General features: G+C 36.8%; 2 protein-coding genes across 2 annotated transcripts in view; one reads left to right on the top strand and one right to left on the bottom strand.

Moving 5' to 3' along the window:
- Positions 1-1,058: 1,058 nt before the first annotated feature.
- On the bottom strand, positions 1,059-3,927 carry utp11 (UTP11 small subunit processome component). Its single transcript, XM_067394255.1, has 8 exons — positions 3,747-3,927; positions 3,441-3,502; positions 2,919-3,021; positions 2,689-2,802; positions 2,505-2,598; positions 2,006-2,136; positions 1,608-1,718; positions 1,059-1,375 (listed from the first exon to the last, which is right to left on the bottom strand). The coding sequence occupies exons 1-8, from the start codon at positions 3,804-3,806 to the stop codon at positions 1,292-1,294; spliced, it is 759 nt and encodes a 252-aa protein (XP_067250356.1). The 5' UTR covers positions 3,807-3,927; the 3' UTR covers positions 1,059-1,291.
- A 3,868-nt stretch (positions 3,928-7,795) lies between these two features.
- fhl3a (four and a half LIM domains 3a) overlaps positions 7,796-27,640 on the top strand; it is a 38,278-nt gene continuing 18,433 nt past the window's right edge. Inside the window, exon 1 of the mRNA XM_067405911.1 lies at positions 7,796-8,114. The gene's annotated coding sequence lies outside the window, so the exon portion shown is untranslated. The remainder of the gene's footprint in view (positions 8,115-27,640) is intronic.

The raw sequence follows: 27,640 nt of genomic DNA, 5'->3' as shown, positions 1-27,640 counted from the left end.
AGTTTGAGTGGCCAAAGACTCTCCAAGGATCACAGCTGGAGAATTGTAGAAATTAATTGAGTCTTGGTATCAGAAAGCTTCAAAAGCATCACCAGAAATAAGAAAAAATCCTCTGCTCTCATCCAAAAACAAACTCCAGCATATTCAGTTGTCACTTCTGGAACTTCAAACGGTACTGGGTTATATGGTCAAATGAAAAAAAAAAAAACAGTTTTTAGGCAACAAACAAGATGACTTCGGTGCACAACAAAAGCACCCCATGTCCACGGTTCAATATACTGGATCTTTAATGTTGTGGGCCTATTTTTCTGCCTAAGGTCCTGGACATCTTGTTCAGATACGTGATGGTATCATGGATTCTATCAAATACCAACAGATAAAAAAAATCAAAACCTGACGGCCTCTGCTAGAAATCTTATAATTGGCCATGGTTGGATCTTCCATCAGGACAATGATCCAAAACAAACATCAAAATCAACACAGAAAATGGGTCGCTGAACTCAAAATGAAGCTTCTGCCATGGCCATTCCAGTCCACTGAGCTGAATCCTTTAGAAAATGAGTGTGTGAACTCAAGAGAAGCACCAACATGGATCTTGGAATTTGAAGGATCTGGAGAAATTCTGTATAGTTGAATGGTCTCTGATCTCTTGCCAGGTATTCTCCAACCTCATCAGGCATTATAGGAGCTGTTATTTTGGCAAATCGAAGTTGCAAAAAATATTGAATAAGGGGCCAATAATTGTGGCCAATGCATATTGGAGAAAAAAACATTTATTTCATGAGATTTTCTCTCCATTTTAATTGTTTTACTTTGATTAAATGTTTGTGTGTGTGTGTGTGTGTGTGTGTTTGTAAAATATAGTTTAAGATATAAATCAAGAGTTGGCTGAATTGTGAAGACAGTAGTTCGTTACAGTTTCAAAAGTGATCTCAACACCAAGTGACAGGAAAGTTGTTCACTTTGTATCATGGTTGTAAATTTGATGAGATCAGATGAGATGTGCTAGTGCCATCTACTGATAAAACTAAATAACTACAAAACATTAAAGACAAAACTTTATTTCAAAGCCAAAAAAGGATTTCCCATTAATATGTACAAACTCCTTGCCTTATAGTGTGCAAGATGCCCAGCATGGTTTCTCTGGCTGCATTACAGAACAAAAGAAAAATCCACAATGAAACATTCCAAGTGAAAAATCCAAGTGAAAGATTCAGTCCACTTCATGCATAGTACAGCTGATTGGGGACCACAAGACAGAGCATTTTCTCGGTGTGCTGATCCAAAGACATCATCTTTTCCTCTTGGCCTCAAATCTATAGATGGCAGGAGCAGTGCTGGTCTCATTACGGACTTTCACTTTCTTAACCTTATCCTGTCAGAGATAAAAGCACAACCTAGATGTCACAATAATGCAAACAAACTCAAAGAATGTCCAACAATTCATCATAAGACAGGATTAGAAAGATCTTAAATAAATAAATAAATAAATAAATAAAAATTAAGATCATTGTTCAAACCATGCCTTAGTAAACAAAAATGAGACAGGAGTTATCCTAAGTATTCATGTTGAAATAGTTAGGGGAAATGAAGATGAATGCACTCACTTGTAGATCTTTTCTAGTTTGGATTTTTTGACTAATGACAAACATCTTCTGTTCTCTGTCTATACGCTCTGAAAGCCTCAGATACTGTTGTTTCCTCTCTTTGGCAAGTTTCTGAAAAGGAGGAAATAAACATGTTAGAAAAAGTCCAATATAACAAGAGGACAGTAAATGCAGAAAGGAAAATGCGAAAAAAAAATATGATTTATAATTTATATTATTCATAAATGATAAATCATTGATATTACACTTATTTACATAATTATTTATATTAATTTATATTTATATATTACCATTATTATAAATAATAACAATAAATAAGTGAAATAAATAATTCAGCAGTGCAATGTACACAGTAAAAATATTTATGTATAAAGAATGTTATACAGAGAATATGTTACTTTTAACGTCTTTGACTCCACTGCTCCCAGAATGCTCTTGTTTTTCAGGGTCTCTATTGTAGGTCTGTTATATACTCGGCCCACCAAATCAGGCACCGTGTTGAGGCGTTTGGCCAGGTCAAAGTCCTCCACTGGCATGAAACAAAAACAGATTTTGGAATTTAAAAGTAAAAAGAAAATCTCTTTTTCTACAGGGCAATCCACCAATTATTGTTTGATGTCAAACTTTATTTCATGAAAATACGCCAAATGAAAATACAAAAAACATAGTGATACAATATTAACTTCAACTAAAGCTAAAGTTAGGTAATCTTAAAATGTATATTTCATTAATAATTATGTATATACATTAATTTTCTGGTTTTGCAATCATACAGTGAGTAAATATGGTACTATAAACTTATATAGGGAACATTTAAAATACAAATTTCATACACTATCATGTAACAGGTGGATCCCTGCTCAATCTCTGCTTCCACCAAGAGGGGCAAAATATTACCTTCTTTTTTTGAGTCCACAAAAAAGACATGTTTATTTTTCTTTTCCTCGTTAACATCAAGAAAATGGAGCTCTGACTTCATCCTTTCAATTTTCTGAAAAAATAAAAACACTTATGCTTTTAATCTCAACTGTAAGGGGATGAAACCACAAATACACAGATACATAAGAAGAAGTAGCCATACCTTCATCTCTGACACCCTCTTCATTTCCACATATCTGATGTCCTGGGTCCTCATCATCTTCTTCTGCTCTTCTGTCATCTCGACTTCTTTTGGTTTGATCACGTGAACACCATCCTAACCAAAATGAACAGAAGCACAATAAGCAGAGCTGTCATGAATGTTCTCATTGCTTGACCAGATTATAACAGTGGAAAACTGCAAAAAGAGTAGCCTCTGAAGAGGCGACATACCTTTAATTGGTTGTGTATCATTTTAAAGTGAAATTCATCAGGGTTCTTATCCATGGCCTTCTTGCGCAAGGCCATGAGCGTCTTCTGTTTCCGGTGGTAGTCACTGTATTACAAATAACAGGTTTGTAAACTGTACTTAAGTTTTAAGTGCAGCATTGTAACTGTATGCTAATAACAAACAAATCTAAAGTAAAATTACAAAGGCTTAAATAATGTAATCAATGCAATATGACCTTATCAATGTAAAAATTATCTAGTCTAAATGTCATATAATACAGAACTGCTAGTACACTATACTACTATCTTAACTCTCAATACATATACTCATGTACATACATTCATATTTTTCCCTTTTGAGATTTAATAATTAATAATGATTTATTTTGAAGAATGACAAATTACTGTTTGTGTAACATCACAAAAGGCACTGACAGATCTGTTCGGAGCTTCCAAATGCATCAATAAACAAACATGAAACTCATTGCGTAAAACAATCAACAAAATGATAGTGTGATTTCTTACTCGGCACGAAGTTTGTAGTCCTTCTTCTTCTCTAACAGACCCAAATGTTTCCTGAAACCGAGCTGCGAGAGGGGAAAAGTCACGTTAATAAACGAGATGTGGAAAGCTAAACCTTAACATTCGCTGCTGCTAGGGAATGACAAACGCTTTCAGAAAAACTACTTTAAAGCATTAACTTAACCCACAACTACATCCTTCCAACAATTAATTTGTCTTATTAAATATAACAATTTCAAGAATTTTAGTCATTTTACAACACTCGCTATTTAGCAAGGCAGCACGCGAGATACCGATGTTTAAACTTACCTGTGATCGCTCTTTGTGGTCTCGTTGTTTAGATTTCAAGGCTTTTCGAAAAGAAGACATGGTTGCAAAAATCTGAAAACAAATCCGATTCTGATTGATAGGAAAAACCTAGAGGAATTTGTATGTACACCGCACAATCTCGAATGTATGGTTCTGCTCTCACGTGGATACGATGGATAAAAAGTAGCGTGGTGTTTAACGGAAGCAGATTCGCAGCTAAACAATTGTATTGTTCCCATCAGGCATATCAATATTATACATAATTACGACATTTCTTTAAAAAACAACAACAATTAAATTAAATTAAATTAAATTAAATCAATGTAATATATAGAATATAAACCATATATAAAAGACGAAGTAGTAAAATTGTTAATAAATCGTTTCTTTAATTATAAATATCTACAGTATTCCTCGGTATTATTTAAGTTGTGTAAAACAGCAACTGAACAAAAAATATAGATATTTACGTGTGTACCTTAACTTTAAAAGTAGTGTAAAAGAAATTTAGCTTAAAGTGCCAACAGCAGATGGCAGTGTAATCCAGGCATTGCGTGCACTGATACTCAGATTCATCCAAAAACTACCTTAAAATTTGAATGAAAGTTCCATAAAGTTAAAAGTGTTTTTGACTCCAATAAATGTTATGTTTTGAAATCAAATCACTAAGTCATTTTCCAAAACCTGCACTTTTCTGAGAGTCACAAGCTGTATCATTGACACTGAGCTGACACCACAACATTAGCTTTATATGGCCATCTAATCAGTGATATCCATCACAGGAGTTGTCTACTGTTCTGTATGAGGAAGAAATCCAGGCTCAATGTGGGGAAGAACTCAATAACAAACCTTGGGTGCTGAGACACTTAGTTTATATATCTGGCCAGTGTGTTGACACTTTAAATCACTTTGGTCATGATAATGACAGCCTCTATCTGCCAAAGAGATTGGTTAACACTAACAAATAATACTTGGTGTTTTTCATACAGGGTTTTTAAAAAGTGTGTTAGTCCAAGCACCTAATTTGAATCTTAACCAGAAGGACAGCTTTCAGCCATTAGTGTGACAAATGTCAGAGCTAAAGTCTGATGACGACACCTGTGCTGTGCGCCTCTTATAGCTTTGAAGGTCCAGTTTATCCATTAGTTGGCTCGTCTTCTGAGAATGAAAGTGGGGGCAGAAAATAGCCATTTGGTGTGTCAAAACATGCGGGGCATGGGACATAAGCAAGGGCAGATTTGAAATAACCAGCTTTTCCTCTGGCCCCAAAACACTTGCGCATTACTCAGAAAGAACATCATGTTCTGATGCTGTGATTCCTTTCCCACCCTTTTTTTTTTTTTTTAACTTAACTCATAAGGCACTGTACAGGTACAGAGGGACTTACCAAATGAAACACATTTTTCAGTATAAGGAACCTCATGGAACACTGAAGTAATTTCATCTTTTTTATTTATTTATTTATTTACTGTGCAACAACTACAAACACATTCTATGTATTACCTCATATGACATTTTTATCCTCTATTTCCTCAAATGTGTGAGATTTGCAAATCATGCAGATTCTTTGCTGAGAAAGAAACCCTTCATGGGGTCACTTTTTCCATATGATGTCATAGCCTTGATTGACCCAGGGTTTGTGGGCTTTCAACTTCTTAATGCAAGACATACAAAACCAAGTGACCCGACAGACTTTTCCTACAGAAACTGAACCACAATATAGCATGTAAAACAAAAACATGAGATTTAAAGCATTTCCCTAACTGCATTTTAATTGGATTATATATGTTTCTTAACAAAAACAAAAATCTTTAGGGAACAGCTATCCAAACCTGTGTTTAAGAGAGGGCAGAATGTCAAATGGGCAGGACAAGGGGTTATAGGTTTATGATAGCTCGGAGTTTTTGGAATGCCCTTACTTGACAGATATATTACTGGTTGGTTTTTAATATAGGCCTTTAAAAATCACACAAATGACATAACGTTACTGGCCAGTAGCTGAGCTCAAGACCTTGGAATGTCGCTCCTAACCAATGTAAGGTTTCTATACACAGAGGGCGAGATTAATACAAATCAAGAGGAGCTCTCATGTGAATTACACTATTGTAGTTCATAACTCAGTTTTCATCTAATTTTTTTAGGTCATATTCAATTAATAGATGTGTAGTTTGCTTGATTCCATTTGTACAAATTGTATATAGCAGGTAGTCTGGATTGTGGGAAATCTTATTTGTTTTACTCCATGTTCTGTGTCAGCGGGAAATGTTTTTGAGGAGTATTCATTGAAACATAGGAAACCATTTAAGAGATTTAAAACTTATAATTTCAGGTTTTACCAAGGATGTTAAAAACACCGCCTGAACACTAGATCCTTCCAGGAAGAGGCCTCTCTTGAATGTTTGGTTCTCACTCTTAAAATTCGACCACAAAACCCTGTAAAGAGTGGATATGGGACAATTAACAGTCATCACTATTTACATTATCCAGTTTGAGCTGGCAGTAAAAAATGTCAACAAAAAATATTTTAGGGTCTTAAAAGAACTCTAAAGGTATGATATGACAGGCAAGGACACAACTGTCTCCTTTTTTCAGGGATAAGAGGAATGTTTATCATAAGCAGATATAATGGAGGTATTTCACAATTTACACTTGATTTAATTTGGTGTAATTTGATAAACCTTTCTTGTAAACCATTAAAGAGTGGCAATAAAACCTCAACGGCATTACAGTCCTGACGCAGAGGAACAGATACTGAGAAAAGAGAAAAACATGAGGTCTCTTTCTTGCTAATTTAATGAATTTCAATTACACATGAAGTAAAGTTGTACAAGAGGGTAGTAATCACCTGTTCTGAGGCAATCACTGAATCTATTTATTGTTAGCAAATCATACAAGTCAACTGAAGATAACTTTTTCAGTAATATAATCTCTGATATGGCTGGAAACAAATTTCATAATTTCATTTACAACAATTGCTCAGTGTTTTCTGTGGTTGCCTAAGTTATTACAAGGACAAAGGTACTTTCTTTAATCTTGCAAGTGGTTCTTTATTGTATCGTCATCCAAGTATTACATTACAAACATGAATAAAAAGTGAAAATGAAAATGAATATCAAAGCGAACCTCTTACCTCTTTGTTATGAAATAGCATGTTAAGTGCATGAAGTGTTTCCATAGAAAACTCTGGCAATAATTTGTTCATCCATTAATACGGAGTGAGACAAAAGGGTTTTAAATTATTTTGCACAAGAGATAGCCCACTCCGGTACTATATGCATCAGTTTTTTACATGGTCATTATTTCTGAAAGTCATGAACATTTCCACCACAGTTTCATTTCCATTTCAACCGATTTTACTATTAAACACAGTAATGTCCTTAACAGCATTTTGTGAAAGTGATGTTTTAAATATTTTTGGTATAAATGGGTAATTTTTGTAGCTAGTATCCAAAATATGAAATCATATTTTCACACTTGTTTCATATTTAAACCACATTCATCATAGCATAGCCTATAAAAATGCTAGAAATCATTTTCAAATAATGAACATCATGTATAATAGATAAATACACTTTTAAATATGTCATAATTCACATTTTTATCAAGGATGTTCATTTGGTGAAACAATAAAGTCTATGGCATTTGAAAAGTAGCAAATATAATTATGAACTTTTCCAAGACATTTTAAATGTGAAGTTAAAAATCAACCCGTGATGTAAACCTTTAAGCTAAGGTTTGACCATAGTATGTTTGAATTTGAAAACTATAACACTGAATCCATTGAACGCGACATTTTAATCTTTTGTAAAACTTAGCATACCTGTTCTCTATTCTAATGGTTAGTCTGATTTTGACAAAACAAATAATTTCAGCTCTGTTTTATTAACCTGTTCTAAAATATGCTCCATCCCCCATGAGCAGTACGGCTACGAAGAGAAAAAAGTTGTTCATTGTCATGACGATTCATCCCCCTCAGATGTGGGTGTCAAATAACAGGTAAGTGTTTGTGCTTCGTTCATTTACTACAGACAGACGCTCTCTTGCGCCCTAAGCTAACTGCAAACACCGTGTCGGGCAGATAACAATGCAGACTGTCTCAATATAAAGATAATTTACTGAAACTTCCTTCAGGAAAGAAGGAAGACCGTTTTCATCCACTGGGGCGGGAGCTTGTGACTCACTCAACTTCCTCCATAGTAGCGCATGGAAGAGTTGAGCGCGAGCATTCTCTCATTCGGTGCTTTGAGAGAGAGCTGAACACTCACACCCGTGAGGAGCAACAGGACTACAGATCTATTAAACAGGCCAACCCAACTGACCCCAGTGCACCCGACACGGACAGACACCTACTGAAAGAGTTCTGACAGGGTAAGCGCGCTTCTTCTTTTCTTTTCTTTTCTTTCTTTACTCTGTCATTTAAATTTAGAAACTCACGTGACACAGAGCTAATGATTATCAACCCGTTTTTCATTCAAACCCAGCCGGGAAAAAAATCGATTAATTGTTCGCCTATAAATGTTTTCATTCATCCAGATTGGTGGAGTGTCCTGAAGAAGTGTTAGAAAGTGTATTGTTCTACTTCAGTAACTGTAAAATCTTATAATCACCTGTTGAAAACTTAGGCTACTCATTGTGTGTTTAAACAATAACAATAACTACTGAACCAGCAGTAGCTACCAAAAAGACCTGAGTGAGAGAAAACAGACTCATTTATTAAATGCAAGCCCTTTCAAAGTCATCTTTAACTCTCTGAAGTCAGAGTTTAATGACATGCCTGTGGTGAACTTTTTGTAATCTACACACTTGTAATTCCTCAGAGGCATCAGGCACACGTGTCATGACAGTTTTCTGACAGCCAAACCTCAAGTCTTGGAATTAACTGTATGCCTGCAGATAACCATTAGAAAAGCAGATTGAAAGCATGCATGCTGTGAGGCCCTGACATATTCCTGAGTTTAGTCAAAGGCAGATCCAGGTTGGAACTTGATCGCTCATCTTTGAACACACCTCATCCCAGAAAATGTTGCATTCCACGGCACAGTGAACGGACTGAGTAACCGCTAGTTGCAAGTTCCTGTTTTTTTTTTCTTTTTTTTGGCCTGTTTGGTGAGGTAATAATATAGACACCCATTGAGATTGATATGGTATTTCATAATTTGTGCAGTGTTTATAGAAAGTAACCTTGAGTTAACATAAAACAGGAAATGGATTACACATATCAGTGAGTGATGTGATTCATAAAGACACACCTTGAGTTATTGAAAAAAGGTGAGTGGAAATATTTTATCTATCAGTGGGTGGGTCCTCTTGATTTATCAGATCCGCTGATGACTAAACTCATTTGGCAGAGATTTTTCATTTAAGCAATGCTTTCTGACTCCGGAAAGGTCTTGACAAGACAGAAAACGGCAAAAACTGAAGTGAACATGTCAGGAAAGTTCGCAGGAAGAACAGATCTGGGTCCTTTACTCATTTCCTCTTTCTTTTCTATTTTCAAGCCCTGCTGCTGTGACTGGCCTCTGTTCACTGGCATCCTGTAGACGTTGCAGATCATTGAGTTTTTAACTTTTGAAGTGTTTCTTAAAGAGTTGTATTTTACGTTTTAAGTGCAGCATGGCATGTGCTGACATGCATGTTTGTGTGTGCGTGAGAAAAAAGCAGAGCAGAGATCTTTGAGGTGCATCACTGTGCCTTTTGGTGCATTAAGAGCCTTTGAAACTGCTTACCTCAGAGCCAGATTCCCATGTTGTCTGCCACCATTCCCATTCATTATTACAAGAGTGGGAGCTCAGAGGTGCTTGTGGAGAAACAAAATCATCTCTTTGAAACTTAAGTTCCATCCCTTTCATTAACATGCCACAAACTTATTATGTAATCAGTTAAATTAAATTATTATTATTATTATTATTGATATTGCCTTACCTTTTCAAAAGTTCAGTAAGATTTCATTTTTTAAAGAAATTAATAATTTTATTCAGCAAGGATGCATCAGTTGATCAAAAGTGACAGTAAAGATATTTGCATTGTTACAAAAAAAAATCTTTTGAACTTTCTATTCATCAAAGAATCCTGCAAAAAAAAAAAATAAAAAATAAAAAAAATTATATTATATTATATTATATTAGAATCCTGCAATTATTATATAGAATTTCTGAAGACTGGAGTAAAACCGCTTAAAATTCAGCTGTATACCATCACAGGAATAAATTACATTTTAAATATATATAAAAATAGAAAACAGTTGTTTTAAATTACAATAATATTTCATTACCAACCTAGGAGCCTGTTACTGATTTTTGATCAAATAGATGCAGCCTTGGTGAGCATTAGAGACTTTAATATATATATATATATTAAATAAGTTTATTTACTGCAACTTTACCACTTTACCCTCTCTTTACCATATTCTACACATAGAAAAACTGTTTCATCAAAAGTGGCTTGTGAATAACTCATCATGCCCATCAAAGAAATCCAAATTCTTAAATTGGGCCGTATTTCATTTTGTGCTAACCACAACAGGGCTTCCTCTTATACGAACCGTGGTTTCTGAAGTGTCCTGTTGTGCCAACAAAATTCAGTGTTATTTCAGTCTTCAGTGTCTTTTTTTCTTGTGGTTCGAAATCCCTGAAACTTTGGTAGTATGTAAGGTCAATGGCCACATTCTTTGGAAACACTGCCTTATGCAGGGGTTGTTGTTCATCAGTGATAGGACTGAGTGCAGTCCTTTTTGGTATGCAGTATTCCATATAGTAAGCTCCACTGAATACTGTTCACTTGGCAATTGTAGTCTATGCATACAAAAAAAGTCATACTGTGCTCACTATACATACTATATACAGCAGCCTTAGAAAGAGTAGTGTGGTATGCTATTCAAAGCCTACCACTTGCTTGGTCACTACAAACATTCAATGTAGTTGTCCATTCACAAGAATGAACGGCATACAAAAGAGTGAAAAAGTGTGTCCAAGCCATAAACATTTATCAGACCATCCACATGCAAATTCATTGGACTTGAACATCTGTCCATCAATAAAGCAGCTCTGTAACCAAATGTGTAAGATAACTCAAAGCCAGAGACAATGAACCCTTTGATTCATCTCTAATAAGAGTGCCAGGGGAAGCAATGTGAATTCAAATGTCTTGAAAGAATAACACATGCCAGTACACTGCATTTACTGTCTTCTTTACATCATCACGAGTTAGTGTCTCAACTCTGGGACCATCCCATATACAGTATATCACAAGCTCATTGTGTGAAAATCTCAATTATTATCTCTTTTTTTTATCAGACTTTTTGTGTTCTACTATTCAAACAGCTCATGGGGGACATACTGTATGACTGGTTATTTGGGGGGTTAACTTTGAATTAAAGGAAGTTACTGCTGGTTTCCTGCGGGGGACTCCAGGTGCATCTGTGATCCAGTGAGATGGTGGCTTCCTCCCAGACCGGGGGAGAATGAATGGATGAAATCAGATCCTCACAGCTTGGGTCCCAAGACATGCGACCCACTGCTCAGTGTGCTATCAGCTCGCTTGTACTGTTTATTTACCTTTCCCCTCTCTTCCTCTCGCAAGCCTTATTGTCCTTCGTAGACGCTTTGTGTCTTGCTCTGAACCACTTGTTGTTGAACCCTTTTGTCTGTCTGTCTTCCGGTCATTTCTCTACAACACTCCAATATGCTGCTCTGTGTCACCATGAGCACCAAGAGGTCAAGATTTGGCCAGTTCAGCCATTCCAATAATGGTTTTCGAACAAATGGCTCTAATGAGTCGGTTCTTTTTAGCAAATTAAATACAGTTTAATTGCTGTTTTGTTATACTTAAAGGTGCTAAAGAGGATCTTTTCGTCAACCGAGAAACCAAAGACTGTTAGTGAGTTTTTGAAATGAGCGCATGCGTAAGAACAACCCCCCTCCTTCACAGCTCATTTCAAGGGAACGCCTCCCAAAACTCGTGCACGAGTATTGGAACACGAGTGTTTGTTTACCACCGGCATTCGCAGTATCGTGTTAGTGGATTCATTATGTCGGACTCACCGCAGGTAACTCATAATCTGCAGTTGTTACTCCTGTCTCCTGACAAAAACATTGCAAGCGGCACCTGTGGAGTGTGGAAAGTTACTGGAGCGTGCAGCCGCTCACGTCTCTCACAAGGAACGTCATGGCAGTGATTGACCAGCCAGAGGGCCAGTCTGGTTTGGCGATTGGCTGATGTGTTTAAGGCCCTACCTCGTGCACAGATGATGTATATTAATATTATTCCTTTCAGTGCACCTAATAAATAGCCTTTTATCAGTTAGTAAAGACAGTTTCAAGTAATATTGCAAAAATGTATAAAACAAAACATCCTCTTTAGCACCTTTAAGACATCCAAGGTGTATATGACTTTCTTCTTTCAGAGGAATACAATCAGAGTTATATTGAAAAATGTCCTGGCTCTTCCAAGCTTTATAATGGCAGTGAATTGGGGGCCAATTTTGAAGCCAAAAAAGTGCATCCATCCATCATAAAGGTACTCCACACGGCTCCAGGGGGTTAATAAAGACCTTCTGAAGTGAAGCGATTTTTGTAAGAAAAATATCCATATTTAAAATTTTATAAACCAAAATACCTAGCTTCCGGCAGATGACCGTATGCATACTGCGCAAGTCGACTTGCTCCACAAGAGTAACCCGTGATGCAGTGTCGAGCTGTGCAACAATATTGAAATCCTCCGACATTTCTCTTTCAAATTTCTAATTTTAGACTTCTAATTTGTGACCAGTGTTTTGTTTTGCTCTATCCTCTGTGCTTCCGCATTGGTCATTGTCATGTGTCGTAGTCAGGGGTTACTCTTCCACCACAAATTGATGTGTACGGCCATCTCCCGGAACCTAGTTATTATAGGTAATAAAGTTTTAAATATGGATTTAACAATCGCTTCACTTCAGAAGGCCTTTATTAACCCCCAGAGCCATGTGGAGTACGTGTATGATGGATTGTTTTACATTTATTACCTAAATTATCTCATAATTTGGAAATTGAATAGCATATGCGTTTCCCGAATATTTCTTAGTCAAAGATACTAAGAATCATTGATGGAATCGGAACTGGAATCTTTAAAGTCCTTGCAATTCCCATCCATAACGGTCATTCAAAACTTGCTGAATCAGACCTTATGAGTGTGATTCAGCTATGCCACATGGCATGTGTCTGGATGCATTGCTTGCGTCAGTAAACATCTGTTGGTTACATGGATTAAGCAATTGCAGTTTTTCTAATGGACCATGCTTATTATGTCTGTTATCACAACCAACAGATGTTACTGTGCAATCTATCCATCCACACTCTTTTGTCACCCAGACACAGTCCCTGAGTCAGCTTTGACACACCTAATTTCCGTACAGATACAGGAATCCAGTCACCCGAGAGGTACGGGCTGTGAGATGCACTATACGCTGTCCCGTCACAGGGTTGGGTTTTCACCCCTCATCTCGCACACATATCACCAACTCCCAATAGGAAATTTTCTCAAATCCGTCAAAGAGATGCATTAAACCTGACAATGAATACACACACTGGAATGTAAACACTGGTCTGTACTTGTAACAGTCACATAAAACGTGTCTAGTTGGCATTCTCAAAGCTATGACTGTCAAACCTACTGTAACATACTATCAGAATGAGAGTGAAATATGTGTATAACTGCAGGGTGTTTCCTGTAAAATTTGGATCCAGTGCAAATAAAACCTGTAGTTGAGGAGTGGTAGAAAACCAAAGCCATGGTGCACTGCTATAGAAATCACAATGTATTCATTTTTTTAATCCTTCATGAAACACAAAAACAAAATAATCAAAACAATCATTTCATCGAAATCAAAAACATCAAAAAAGAAAAATAATCACACAAAGGTTATCTTTAAAAAATTTAAAAATGCAACATACTAATGAAAAGGCATATCTTACCTGAGCAATAATGGCACATTTTAAAAAGTGAGACACATGGTTTGATACAAACTGCTCAGTTCATCTTCATGGTTGGGAGTTTTTGCTACTTTGGACTGTGACTCACCATATGCTGGAAACTTACGGTTCAAACATCTGTCCTGCAGGCTGATTATTTTGACATGATACATTCTTGCTAATAAATTAAACTTTGTTTTTTTTTTTTTAATGTTCCATCAGTTGTGCCACCTCTCTGTTTTGATTAAATTAGTGAGGTCTTTGCACAGAGAACCATTATCAGTGACATCAGTTTGAAATATTAAAAAAGAAAAGGAAATTCAGAGGTCATGGAGTGAGCTACAGTATAAAACAAGTGTACAACACAAGCACTTTATATTAAACAGTTTAAAGAACGTATGGTGTTATGTATCTAGATTTCTGCTTCAAGCATAAAAAGTATAAATTGCTTTTTCAATCAAACATGATTTATACTTGATTATATAACTGGCACATAGCAATGTAAAATGCTTTCACTGTCACCATGTCTCTCACACATTCTCAGTTACAAACAACACTTGAGTTGTAATTTCTCAAGTAGGGTCAATGTGATCCAGTAAAAGCTATGTTGTATCTTCAATGGTAACAGCACGGAAGTGTTAAGAGAATAGTATGCTAGATATACACTAGGAAAAAATGAAATCAAATATTTAGATTTGAAACCACTGGTTGTGAATCAGATCCAGCGGCCCAGCTGTTTAGCTTTTTACTAGGCCTGGAATCGTCAAGAGGAGCAATTAATTCTCCAAGAAGCCATTTAAAAGAATTAATCACAATCATTACATCTTACACATGCAATTCCCCACCACAGTTCCTGTCTTTGTACAAGGCTTATCTTAAAGCTGGAATCTCCTCATGCGCACACATGCACAAATCCACATGTGTAAGCAGATACATTTAAGCACATTATAGGGTGCCAAGTCAGGATTGTAAGTGCTGATCACTTCCCAATGCTTAATTAGCCTCCACATCTGTAAGAGATGAGAGCAAATGGCTGTGACATCATTTCTGATGAGAGGAAATCTGACTCAAGTGTTTCCATTCCGTGTTTGTGCATCTGTTTTGTGTTTGTATGTAGGGATGAATGACTAATTTCGGTTGCTTTTGGACTTCTAAACAAACCTTGACTTCGACACCATACAAGCTGTCATAATCTTTTATGGAGCACGATGAACCGGCTCACCCTAGCTGACCTATGGAGCACACTGCAGTGGAATGCATATAAAACTAATGCTCACTGGGATCGCTTCTGAAATTTTTAGTCTCCTTCCCCTCCGATTTATGCAGATGTTTATGTGGTGCACAGCTGTGCAAGAGTGTTTCCCTCTTAAGTAAACAGCTGCAAGATACTTGCATCATAGAGAAATCTGGTAGAGGAATGCAGATGCATGTGTGAATGGTCAAATGCACTTCTAGGTATGAATGTAAACATTCAGTTTGTCTTAAGAGAATGTAAACAGGCTGGACAAAGACACACTGTCAGCCCAAATTCGATTATTTGTGTATCCAATTGGAATCTGATCTAAATCTAAATTGCCTGTCCACACTGTGTATGAAGAAGCGTCAGAAAGAGGCTGGCATGAGTGCCTTTATGTGTGTCTGTACAGTGTAAAATTTAATTTCATGTGAAAAATGTGGAACTACCTTGTCATTTTTATACTATTGTTATGTTTATTTGCTTGGTCAGTGTCTGTAGTTTTTGTTTCTTTGCAAGGACCTTTAAAATAACTGAAATAATTTGTCAAAGTGGTAAGGAACTATAATGCGGTCAAGACTTGCCTGGAACTACTTGGTGCTTTTCATGAAAAATATTTGCACACTTGAGTTTAAAATGTTCATCAACCAAATAGTGTTGTCAAAAGTACGGACTTTGTTACCAAGTCATTACTGAAAAAATGTGACAATTTTAGCGCTGTTGAGCGAATTGGTAAACACCCCTGATTGATTGGCCATTGTGTTCATGTGCTCAACAGATATGTCTGTGATTGGCTACAATGATCAACACTCGGGAGCGTTTGAAAGCACACGGAAGTGTTTGAAAGCAGGCGTTTATCTGTGGACCAACGTTTGGTGAAGAGCTTCACTGATGTCTATTTACAACATGTTTTTGAAGCATTGATCATTGTAGCCAGTCACAGACATATCTGAGAGCATGTGAACAGTGGCCAATCAGAGGTGTTTACGAATCCACTCAACAGTGCTCAAAGCGTCACATTTTTAAAATTTCAATACTGACTTGGTACTGAAGTCGGTACTTTTGACAACACTACAACCGACAGAATCAAGTATTCAACAGCCCCGTAGATTATATTTACTACATATACATATGAATTTCTGCTCTGGTATCGAAATTGGTTTAGAGAATCATGAAATTTCCCTGGTATTGGTAGCCACTGGTTTAGGTAGGTTGACAACCCTTTAGGTTTTGAGGAGATTTATTTTTTCTTGCAATGTTCCATGGAGCAGTATGGTGAGCGGAGGTAGCTGTCGCCTTCTTTGAGGGAACACCTCAAAAGACTTTTGCTCTGCACTTCACAGAAGCCCATAAATGGGAGAAAGTGTCCGTGTTGTGTCTATAAAAGGATGCCGGCTATAGTGGATAGAAAGATGAAGATGATTTAGTGGAGAGGGCCTGGATAAGAGCAGAGCAATGGTAAAGCAAAGACACTTGTTGTCTGACACTTGTTGACAGGGCTGCCTTGAGAAAAACCTTGAGGATACAAACACAGAGCCCCTTTGAATGCTTCGATGACTTGTTTGCTGTTGACGCTTAACACATGGACTCTACCAACACATAAATTACATTTTAAACACACTTCTCTGCTATTGTCATGTTTGGACATGGGTTCCAATAGTGTCAAAACTTTTTCGCTCCTAATATAATCATTAGCGTTCTCTACTCTGGATGTGTGCAATGTTTTGACTCGTAGTGTTGACAGCCGGTTGATTATAATGGAAACAATCTAGCTTTATTGCATTATTTCACATCCTGTTATACTGATTGCTTTTTAGATGTTCCCTTATAGCTTCGGAAAATCTTTAAGAGAATGTGGGCACTTATTTAAATAGTTCTGCATCTCTTGTCTAGAGACGACTGGCATTTTGCCAAAACATTCAATTCATACAGTACACCGCATAAACTTCATGACATGACTAATAATGTCTCTCAAGAAAGCAGTCCTGTATTATGATTTTTCCCTAAATAATAGGTTTTAGGAGGAATTAGAGAGAAATTAAATGGACTGAATTGGAATGAGGGGTTCTTCAATGGAAACAATAACATTGTGTTTCTCCCCATGGCATGAAGTTGCTGTTCTTTTATATACAAGAGACAGAGGGATATCGAACCAGTGCAGGGAAATGGATGAAATGCATAATTACACAAAACAAGAGCCAGATTGCCTAAACTCAAGTGCAGGAGTGCTGACACTAAAAGCCATTGCCTCACTCTGAAAATATCCAACTGCTGAATGTTAATCTTGAAAGCCTTTTTTTCATAATATAATACATATACTGATTATGATTATGAAAAAAAAAACAAAAAAAAAAAACAATTAAACTGAGAAGAATGGGAATATGTACAGATATTTAACAATGCACATTAAGCTCTATGTAAAGGAATAAATCAGTGCTATTAAAACAAGATGCATTGACTTTGAACTAGGCTGCTAGCTCAGCCCAAAAAACTGCAGTCTTTGCTATTAATATGCAGCTGTCATGACAAAATCTATATTTTTGGATGATCTATGATGAGATTTTCAGAAAGCCATGTGCAGAACCTGGCGCCACTCGCCACCTAAGACCGATGTCTTTACGTCTGGCTTTGGGTCTGTTTGGCTGTCTGCATATTCATTTATCTGTGGTGAGCTGCTCCACTTGGCCTAAAAATGCACAACTGCACAGTGGAACTCAGTTTGTCAAGTAAATCAACCAGGTTTGTTTTAGTAAGTGGAATAGATGGAGATTTTAAAGGGTTGTGGGGTTTAATGAGGTTGGAAACATCATGGCAGAAAGCAGCGTATAGTAAGAGAGCTTTGAAAGGGAGGTGCCCAAGTTTGATAGACACTTAGATGAGGCATTCTGATTTGATATCTGCATAATTATACAGTCTTATCTGCATTCGCCAAACTATCCATGCTAACGTTTTTTTCTCTACTCAAGAAACAACATACATTTTATCACTTGCAACGAACAAGGCACTGAAGACAAATGGTGTTTTTGCATGGATGCATGATAAAGAGAGTCCCACGTGACACAGCGAGATAAGACCATGATGAATTGCCCTTCTTATCCTCTGCAAAGTCAAAGAAATTTTTTTTCTTTTTTTTTTTTTCAACTTGCCCCATCAGACTTAAAATCGCATAAGCAATCAATGTAGAGTTTTACAGTATTTACTTCATGGCCTAAAACATACTTATGATATGACAACTCAGCGGAAATTGATGCCACACCGTAGTATATCAGCGTGGATATCGCTCCAGCTAGGTGAATTGGTGTTTTAATGTGTGCTATACTAATTAGCGTGCTAATTTCAGCAATAGTTAATCCTAAAGTTATGGACTACCAAATGCATTGTACATGTCTATTGAACGTTTGCCAAGATAACCTACCGTTGGTCCAGCAACTAACCACAGGCACCTTGGGAACTGCAGATTGACAGGAGGTTACCCACAAATGCCTCACCCATCTCAGGACTCTGGACTTCTTCTGTCACTTGACCTGATTTTGATACATCTGAGAATCAGACCTAGGATGCCAATGAAGGGACACAGCCACATATATCACACTTGGCATTAGTTTTTATTGTAGCTGAATTGAGTAGTTTGATAATCGAGGAAGCAGCAAATTAAACGACGGCCCTTACTGGCAGCCAATGAGTGCTGAAGCCTGAACCCAGAGTCTATGAGGTAATGCCTCTCTCCCAGCCCCCTCGTTTTGAGAATGACAGAAGGGATTTTGGGGGATGGTGTAGCGGATGGCGGGGGCACGACTGTTTGATTTATGGTCACCTTTGAAGTGAGCTCATTCCAGCAGCGTGGCCAGTGCTCTGCTTTCTGGTGCCTGGAGACCAGTCCCCTGCGAATGGAACTGGGAAAAAAAGACCCCTGGAGGTCGCCAACACCCACAGCCGTTTGCATGCAAAGTATACGCTTCCCCATTTTATGGCAATTTATAGGCATGCGTCTAGCCATGTGCGTAAGGTTTTTTTTTCTGGGTTTGCTTTTCGGCATGTGACATTTATCTTGAAGGTTACAGAAAAACGTGGCAGGAAAAGAAAGAGAGGACGAGGAAAAGAAGGGAGGTGGTCTAGATGAGTCCTTGGAGAGTCATAAAAGAGAACCAAGGGAGACGTGTTTAAGCCCAATCCAGCCACCAGTGGCGGTTGTGTTTTTCTTAGATCCTTCCACAGGAAAAAAAAGTGTGTGTCTGCACATGTGCGCACATGTACATGCAAGTCTATATTTAGGAGCATTTTTTTTTTTTTTCTGCAGTGAGTTGAAACAAACTGATGAATTATTTGCTTTTATATAAGCCAAATATATGTGTGATACTTTCTTCTTTATGTGAGCACAGTTTAACTTCATGCACAATAAATCAAGACTTTAATATTTTGCGTTATTGACTGGCTAATTACTGTATTACTGCTTAATGAATATGGTAGGGATGCACTGACATTAAAAGTCTGACCGATATTTCATGCTATGGCCGATAACCAAAAAAGGCATATATTAAAATTCTAATATATTTTGTCTTAAAAACTAAAAATTAAGATCATTTATCTTAAATTCCACAAGTGAATTTAGGTGTCACACAATTATGTACAGTATAGTATAAAATGGTTATTCATTTTGAGATTGGATAAAGATTACATTTAACTGTTTATTGTTTTTTAAGGCCCTCTGTTGAAAATCAAGTTTTTAATGTTGTTTATATGTGTTGTTTTTAATATCAAATTCTGAATGGATTATATATAGCCTACATGGCGTGCAAAGACAGCTCCCTTTATAACCACTAAAAACCTGTCACTCATCTCAGTTCGCAATCTCACAAAGTTCCGTTATAATCAATGAAGTTGTATACACTGCACAATGAATCTATTATTTACATTGTGTCTGCACTGAGAAGATTCACTAGCATGCAAACCTCTGTACAGAACAAAAATTCCAGCATTTTGACCTGTGAGTGGATTCTGACTAAATTAAACACCTCTGATTGGTCACTGTGTTCAAGAGTTCAACAAACATGTCTGTGATTAGCTACATTGTTCACCGCTGCAAAAACACATAGTAAATGGAAACATTTGTCATTCTCCAGTGCGCAAAGACAAATACCAAATCTGTTTCATCAATATGAAGATAAAACAGGACTAACTGGGGGTGCTCTTGCTTTTGAGAACCAGGCCTGCCTGTATAATTCACTCTTCCTCTTCTTCTTCTGAATCAGTTTCTGGATCAAAAATATATGGCTGAATCAAACCAATATTTCCTCTTGCCATTGTGTAGCATTTACTACATTTGACCGAGTGGTAGTCTGAGTGGAGGTGGGGCTAATTTGCATATTCATTGATCCTGCGTAGCTTTAATATTGTCCGATAACTGATAAATCATGCATCCCTAACAAATGGTCATATTGATTTGAGTTAGAAAGAGTGATACAAGATTTATGAACCATGAAAAATATTAATAGTAATGATAAATAATTGTAAATCGGTTGCTAGGGATAATGGTCAGTTTAGAAGTCATTAAATAAACATACTTGACTGCAGAATTCCTCTACTGGCCAATCAGAATCAGGTACTCCAGAGCATAAAAGGAATAGTTTTTCTCTCAACCACTATTGGGAATTAGACCTGACAGTCTTGTGCAGATCATTTCCAAACTTTATCACATTATATAATCTTATCTAGTCTGTTGGATTAGCAGTGGGCCAGTGTGGGGTTGTGGTTATACGCTGTGGAAAGCAACCACCAACTGAGTTAGAGAAAAGATGTGTGTATGCAGCTGCTCGTAGTGTCGGCCCCTCCTGAACAACTACCCCATTGTTTCTAGATCTTCTACTGCGTCTTTGCCTTCTGTTTTTGTTACTGACAAATTGTGTTTGTTTGTCTAGCTGTCAGATGCTGTGGGCAGATCTCTGAATGAAGGGCTATAGGAAGACGCCCCCTGAGAAAAGTTGATGTGCAATGAAAAGATCTGCATTACAGTGTTATGAGCACAGTTTTACTGGGACTTATAGAAGTTCAGATGTCTTATAGATTAGGTTTGGATTCAGCTGACATAAAGGAAGACCCCCACAATGCAGCTGAGCTATAGGTCACTTTACAACAGGAAGCCACAGTTTCTGTTCCAACCATCTCCAAGGTGAATCACAATATTACAAACTTTGATTTAAAGCAAAATTATTCAGAAAAAAAGTGCAACACTGAGGGAATTATCTACAGTCCCATAATGCATTGCGAATGACAATCAAAAACAATGGAAAAATAACTGATTTAAAATATATAAAACTGAAAGAATATATTAAGTTGTACTGGAGTATTTATTTATTTAAAGAAATTAATACTTTTTCAGCCAGGATGAGTTACATTGATTTAAAGTGAGGAACCATAAAGATTTTTACATGGTTACAAAAGATTTCTATTTAAATGCTTTTCTTTTGAACTTTATATACATCAAAGAATCCAAGAAAAAAAATGTGGCATGGTTTCCACAAAAATATTAAGCAGCACAACCATTTTCACCATTGATAATAATAAGAAATGTTTCTTGATCAAATCAGCATATTAGAATGATTTCTGAAGGATCATGTGACACTGAAGACTGGAGTAATGATGCTGAATAAATTACATTTTAAAAATGCATGTAATTGATCATTTTTGACAGAGCCCAAACTTTTGAACAGTAGTGTATACAAATATAGAAGTAGTTTGATGCAAATGAAGCGAGACCACATGCAGTAGTTTAGTCAAGTTTTAGTCAGTAAATAAGGGCTAATGGCTTCAGCAGATGCATATACCATTGATTAACCACCTCTGAGCTCAAGGTAAGTCTGTCCTTAGAGGTTTATAAGTTACTGTAAAAATCAGTTTCTCTTTGGAGAAAATGAATGGGATTTGGAACCCAACTGTTGCAATACATCCCACCAAACGTCCTGTTTCAATAGTAAATATGCCAACACAGGAAAGAAAATTGACCACATATCTTTGTAACTGTATCACGTAACTGCACTGGAACTTTTCCTAAGCTGCTGAAACATGTGAGAATTCATTTGGTTAAGAGGTTGAGATGTGGTGTGTGATGCCCATACAACTTGTATGATGAAGGTAGACATCACTGGTATTTTATTGCTCTGTGGAGCCAGGGTACTGTTTACATGTTGCCAAGGAGAAGAGCCATAAATGAGATGGTAGAAAAATAAAGGGATAGTATCCTGGACTGACTTCTGACACTAAATTATGCTGGACGCTTCCTATTTAGCAGGATACCTTCATATGTTTTGGCATTATGAGTGTTTTCCCTTTCTGTCAGCTTGGAGGGAAAATCTGTCCATTTCCTGCTGCACTGCCAATCTTTAGATAATACGTTAATACTGCTAATCTTAAGATAACACAGAAGGCAAATATTTAGTACTCACAAGGCTAAAGTTTTTCTCAAAAGCATTGACTTCCATAAACAATAGTAGTCCAAACTGTATGAGTTTCTTTCTTCTGCCGCACAAAAAGTAAAAAAAAAAAAATCTCTTGAATCTTACTGTGTCAATGAGTTGAACACAAGAACCAGTTGAGTGAATGATGCATCCTTTTGGGTTGTTCTTTTAATCCGGTTCACAAATCAGCTATTAATTGACAAATTGGACTGATCTGATTCTTGAGTTCAGCTTAAAGGGTTAGTTCACCTAAAAATGAAAATTCTGTCATTAATTGCTCACCCTTATGTGATACCCACAACCGTAAGACCTTCGTTCATCTTAAGATATTTTTGATTAAATCCGTTGGCTCAGTGAGACCTCCATTGACAGCAAGATAATTAACACTTTCAGATGCCCAAAAACATACTTAAAACATATTTAAGACAGTTCACGTGACTACAGTGGTTCAACCTTAATGTTATGAAGCGAGGAGAATAATTTTTGTGCGGCAAAAAAACAAAATAATGACTTTATTCAACATTGTCTAGTGATGGGCGATTTCAAAACACCGCTTCATGAAGCTTCGAAGCTTTACGAATCTTTTGTTTCGAATCAGTAGTTCGGAGTGTGTATCAAACTGCCAAAGTCACGCCCCCCAGGGGTGAACCACTGAAATTTCGAAACACTTATGACATAACGAAGCCTCGTTTACTGAAATCACGTGACTTTGGCAGTTTGATACAAAACACAAACAAAAATATCTTAATTTGTGTTCTGAATATGAATGGTCTTTTTTTTTTTTTTTATCTTTACAGCCATCACTGTGCATTGTTGAATGAAAAAAATATCAAATGTTTTGCTCAAAAAAAGGTCATATAAGTTTAGAACACTGTGAGGGTAAATAAATAATGACAATTTTAATTTTTAGGTGAAATACTTGAAATAAAGTGAAATAGAGTGAATTATTTCATGGGTCGGTCAAAGCGGCACAGATTTTGTGTTTTTGAGGGTTGATTGCTTGCAGATGCTCAGACTGACCTGAAAACCGCTGCTCTCATTCTGGTAAGGCTGACCTTGCTGAATTAGTACCTTTACATTAAAAAACAAAGTGAGACAGAGACCACCTAGGACTACCTAGCTACCATTTTTGACCCAAATTAGCCTTATGCTCTTGCTGTGCCGTGGTTATGGTGCAAGTCAGGTTTAAATCCACCCTTTCATGCGTTATGTGAAAGGGAGCATGCACTCTTAAACTGTGCTGTGATGTGCAAAACTCATCTAATTATTACAAGCACTACTAGGAGAAAGATTCCTTTCATATGGGGTGCTTGACATGAATGGAAACATTTGTAAAGCAAATCTAGTATTAATAGTAGGTATAGAAATCCAGAAATAAAGATCAGAGAGGAAACCCATTCAACAAAAGGAGAGTTTTAACCACTCCATGACCTAATTTAATTTCTGAAAACTTCACATGATGTCAAATGTCGTTTGTTGGAGTCACTTCAGTGGCAAAATTAGGGCCGTGCATAATTCCCATTTTGGACTGAAGATAAAAGGTACTTTCCACTAATATGGTACACTGTGGTGATAAATTTTTTTACATAATTAACCTATAATTAAAAGTCCCTATTTAGAATGGCCTGTAACACCAAAAAGTAATCAAAATATTTAACAATATAACTTTTTTTTTTTTTACTGTATTTTTGATCAATTAAATGCAGCCTTGGTGAGCATAAGAGACTTAAAGAATTTTACAGATTCCAAACTATTGGATGGTGTAATAATTATTTATATTATTTATTATAAATGCATTATAATATATAAAATATAGTTCTTTAATTAAAGGGAAAGTTAACCAATAAATACAAACCAGCATTTGGTCCCAAAATAACTAGTTTCTACTGAGTGATATTTTAAATTAATGCTAAATTTGCAACCCTGATACCATTCTGGCATAATTTGATATTCTAATTACTCAAATCAGAGTTTTAAAATGTATTTAGACATGTCTTTCTGTTCTTTCATAGCATGAATAAACCTCATATGAAAATAAAATAATTTGATTTCCCAAAGTTGCCATTCAACAATATCAGAAGGCTAAACTTCCATTAACTGACCAGTTTCAGGCTATTCTGTACCCTTTTGCATGGAAAACGTGAAAAACAAACGACAACACTTTCAGCTCATTTGCTCTGTGTTGACATGAGAAAGAATGTAGGAGATAGCACCAAAAACCTTGGAGACTAGACCTAACAGGCCACACTGTGATGCCAACGAATAGCAGTTGTGACTAGCAGAGAGAAGTACAAACACAGAAAGCAAATAGGAAAGGCCTTGAACCCCTTCACTGCCTGCTATGTTATGTCACTTGAAGGAAAATCACAACTTGACTCAATATCACAACTATGTTCCCACTGTTCTCATTGTTTTCCTAACTTAAAACAGGTCAGAGCACATCATCAACTTGACTTTGGGTTCTCAAAGATTTCTGTCAACTGTTTGGGGTGGAAAAGAGGCGCAAGAAAGTGAAAACAACATAAAGATTTACTTTTAATTTTTGGTAACTGAGCAGATGAGTTCAGGCTCTTTGGTTATACTGTTGTCTAGTGAGTGAACAACGTCTCAGTCAGTGCTGTCATTGGGCATTCCTATAAAGCGGGTTTGGAAAGGCACATTTGAATGCTACGCTCAATCTACCTCACCAGCGATTATTCTAACCATAGTAAATAATTTGTCATGTTGAGGATGGAGCAGTGTGCTCGAGCGGTTTCCATCAACAACATCAAAAGACATCTGATCAAGACAAGTGTTCCAGAGGTTAAAAAGCTCTCTGCTACAGCGTGTTGAAAAACCACCAATGAAATTTAGGAGCCCACCCTTAGCCTAAGGAAATGCTTTACAAATGCCCCTTGTGTTTGCCAGACCACCTTTCTCTGTCTTTATTTTCTACTCGGCATGGGGAAGAACGAGTCCAGACATCTGACGTGTAGCATTGCCAAGCCTATGCAGCACTCTGCTCTAATCGTAGGGTTGTTCTAGAATATTCAGAGCGGGATGGGCAGCACTCAGGAATCCAGTGTCCACACTTCACATCTGATGAGTGATCAGCTCAGTGTTGGTTCTACTCAAGTCAAGTGTATTGCAGCTACAATGACAAAGAGTTACTGATTTTGTTATTTGAGTTTTGTCAGTCAATCATTCATCACTAATTTTCCCTTTTCTTCCCCCTTTCCTTTTCATTTCCTCTTTTCTTTCCCCTTTACTTTCCTCTTTCCTATTGCCTTTGGTTTCCTCTTTCCTTCCAGTTTACATTCTTGTTTTCTTTTCCCTTTGCTTTCACCTTTTTGTTTCAATTTACTTTCCCCTTTCCTTTTCCATCTGCTTTGCAATTTGCATTTTCCTTTCCTATTTTCTTTCCCTTTGCTTTCTTTTCCGTTTTACATTCCCCTTTTCTTTTACTTTTTCCAATTTGCTTTACTTTTACTTTTGTGTTTGCTTTTCCCTTTACATTACATTTACCTTTTCTATTTCCCCCCCCCCCTTTGTTTTCCTCTTTCCAATTCACTTTTCCTTTTCTTTTCCCATTTCCTTTTCCCTTTCCTTTCTTATTTCCATTTCCTTTTCCATTTGCTTTCCTCTGTCCAAGTTACTTTACTTTTTTCTCATTTCTTTTTCCATTTGCTTTTATTTTCCTTTCCATTCTTTTGTTTCCCTTTGCTTTGCTTTTCATTTCCTCTTTCCTTTCCTCATTATGCTTCTCCTCTCTGGCCTCATCCTCTTATAGGAGCATGTGTTGATATTCACCCGACCATATGTGACTTTAGGTTACAGTTCTCAGACATTAAAGCAAAGGAGCATTCAGTTACAGAAGGCTGATGACACATGGAAGACAGTGACGCCAATGACCATGTTTGGTCATAAATTCTACTCTGCGTAGCCACTGGGAAACAGTAAAGCAAGCGGGCTCATGGGATTGCAATTGTGTTTGTTTGTTCTTGGAGCAATAATATGCTCACTGCCTCTTTCTTACTGTCTTACATTATCCTCTGAACACCCCTCCCCCAACAATAACCCAACCTCAGTCGTCTTCGCCCCGGTTAAAAGACTGCTTCTTGTTCTGACTCTCTCCACTGCTCTCATTTTGTCCTCATCCTCTGCTTCTTTTAATACAACAAAGCTGTGAACATTTCATTCACTGGGTCTTTCTCTGGTTTGTCTTGATTTCCAAGACTTAATACAACTCAAACCATACAAATCTCCTTTTTAGTTTCATCCCAGTCCGCCCCTCATACTGTCAGTTTCTATCTTTGTATTATTTTTGCTTCTGAAGCACTTACCGGCAAATACCACAAAAAGTGAAGAAAAGACAGCCCTTCCTGCATTCTTCGGGCAATGACTCTCCAAACCTACTTTGGCACTCTGGAGTCAACTGCATACTTCTGTCAATAGAAAGCAGATGTTAAACTGTAATGTATGGCAGTTTTTTTCCTCTGTCTCTCACTACACAGGAAGAAATATGTAGGCGAGACCTTTTTTAACCATCTACATGGATATAAATACAGATGATGAATAAATCTACCTCTATTTTCACCTTTCCTTGACACAGTAGCTTGCGGAGAAGCACACCTGAAATGCAGATGGAGTAACAGCGGTGCAAACACTAACAAAAAGAAAAAAAAGTAAAAGTAGCTATGAAGTAATACATTTCATGGTATAGAAATATGATTCTGTCAATGTGCAGTAAAAACATTCTTATCATTAATATTATTCTGAAATAATATTATGACAATTTAAAATAACATTTTTTTATTTTAATATATTTCAAAATACTGAATTATCAGCAGCCATTTCTCAGTCTTTAGAAATCATTTTAATATGCTGATTTGGTGCTCAGGAAACATTTCTTATTATATTTCATATATGTTTTATTGTGCCTTTTTTTTTTTTTTTCCACTTTGGCTCATTGCCTCTTTCATACAGAGCTGCAATTTAGAATAAAGTTTCTGTGAAATTGAACATTTCTTCCTCCTCAGGGCCTTTGCTAAAGCACAGTGACTTAAGCTAGCACTGCACTCCTTTAGGGCTTTCTAATTGACTGTGCAGCTCTGCGTGTCCTCTTTAATGACTGCACTAGCCTTTATCTAAACTGTCTTGGCACAGATCAAGTCTAAAATGTCAAACAACTTTAATGAAAAGGCCAAAAAGGGTCAAATAAAGCCGTTATTGTTGTGGAGGGAGTCAGAGTTGGCCTTGGATGATGGCTTACAGACACATCCATAT

The sequence above is a fragment of the Chanodichthys erythropterus genome, chromosome 2, assembly GCF_024489055.1.
Source record: "Chanodichthys erythropterus isolate Z2021 chromosome 2, ASM2448905v1, whole genome shotgun sequence".
NCBI lineage: Eukaryota > Metazoa > Chordata > Actinopteri > Cypriniformes > Xenocyprididae > Chanodichthys > Chanodichthys erythropterus.
Note: the sequence above shows the minus strand (reverse complement) of the source record. Positions and strands in the feature narration are given on the sequence as shown.

Coding starts and splice junctions, on each gene's coding strand:
- utp11 (XM_067394255.1), bottom strand. CDS start 3,806: ATGTCTTCTTTTCGAAAAGCCTTGAAATCTAAACAACGAGACCACAAA. Junction 3,022..3,440: donor GACTACAAACTTCGTGCCGA/GTAAGAAATCAC, acceptor TTTGTAATACAG/TGACTACCACCGGAAACAGA. Junction 2,137..2,504: donor TGTGGACTCAAAAAAAGAAG/GTAATATTTTGC, acceptor GTTTCATGCCAG/TGGAGGACTTTGACCTGGCC.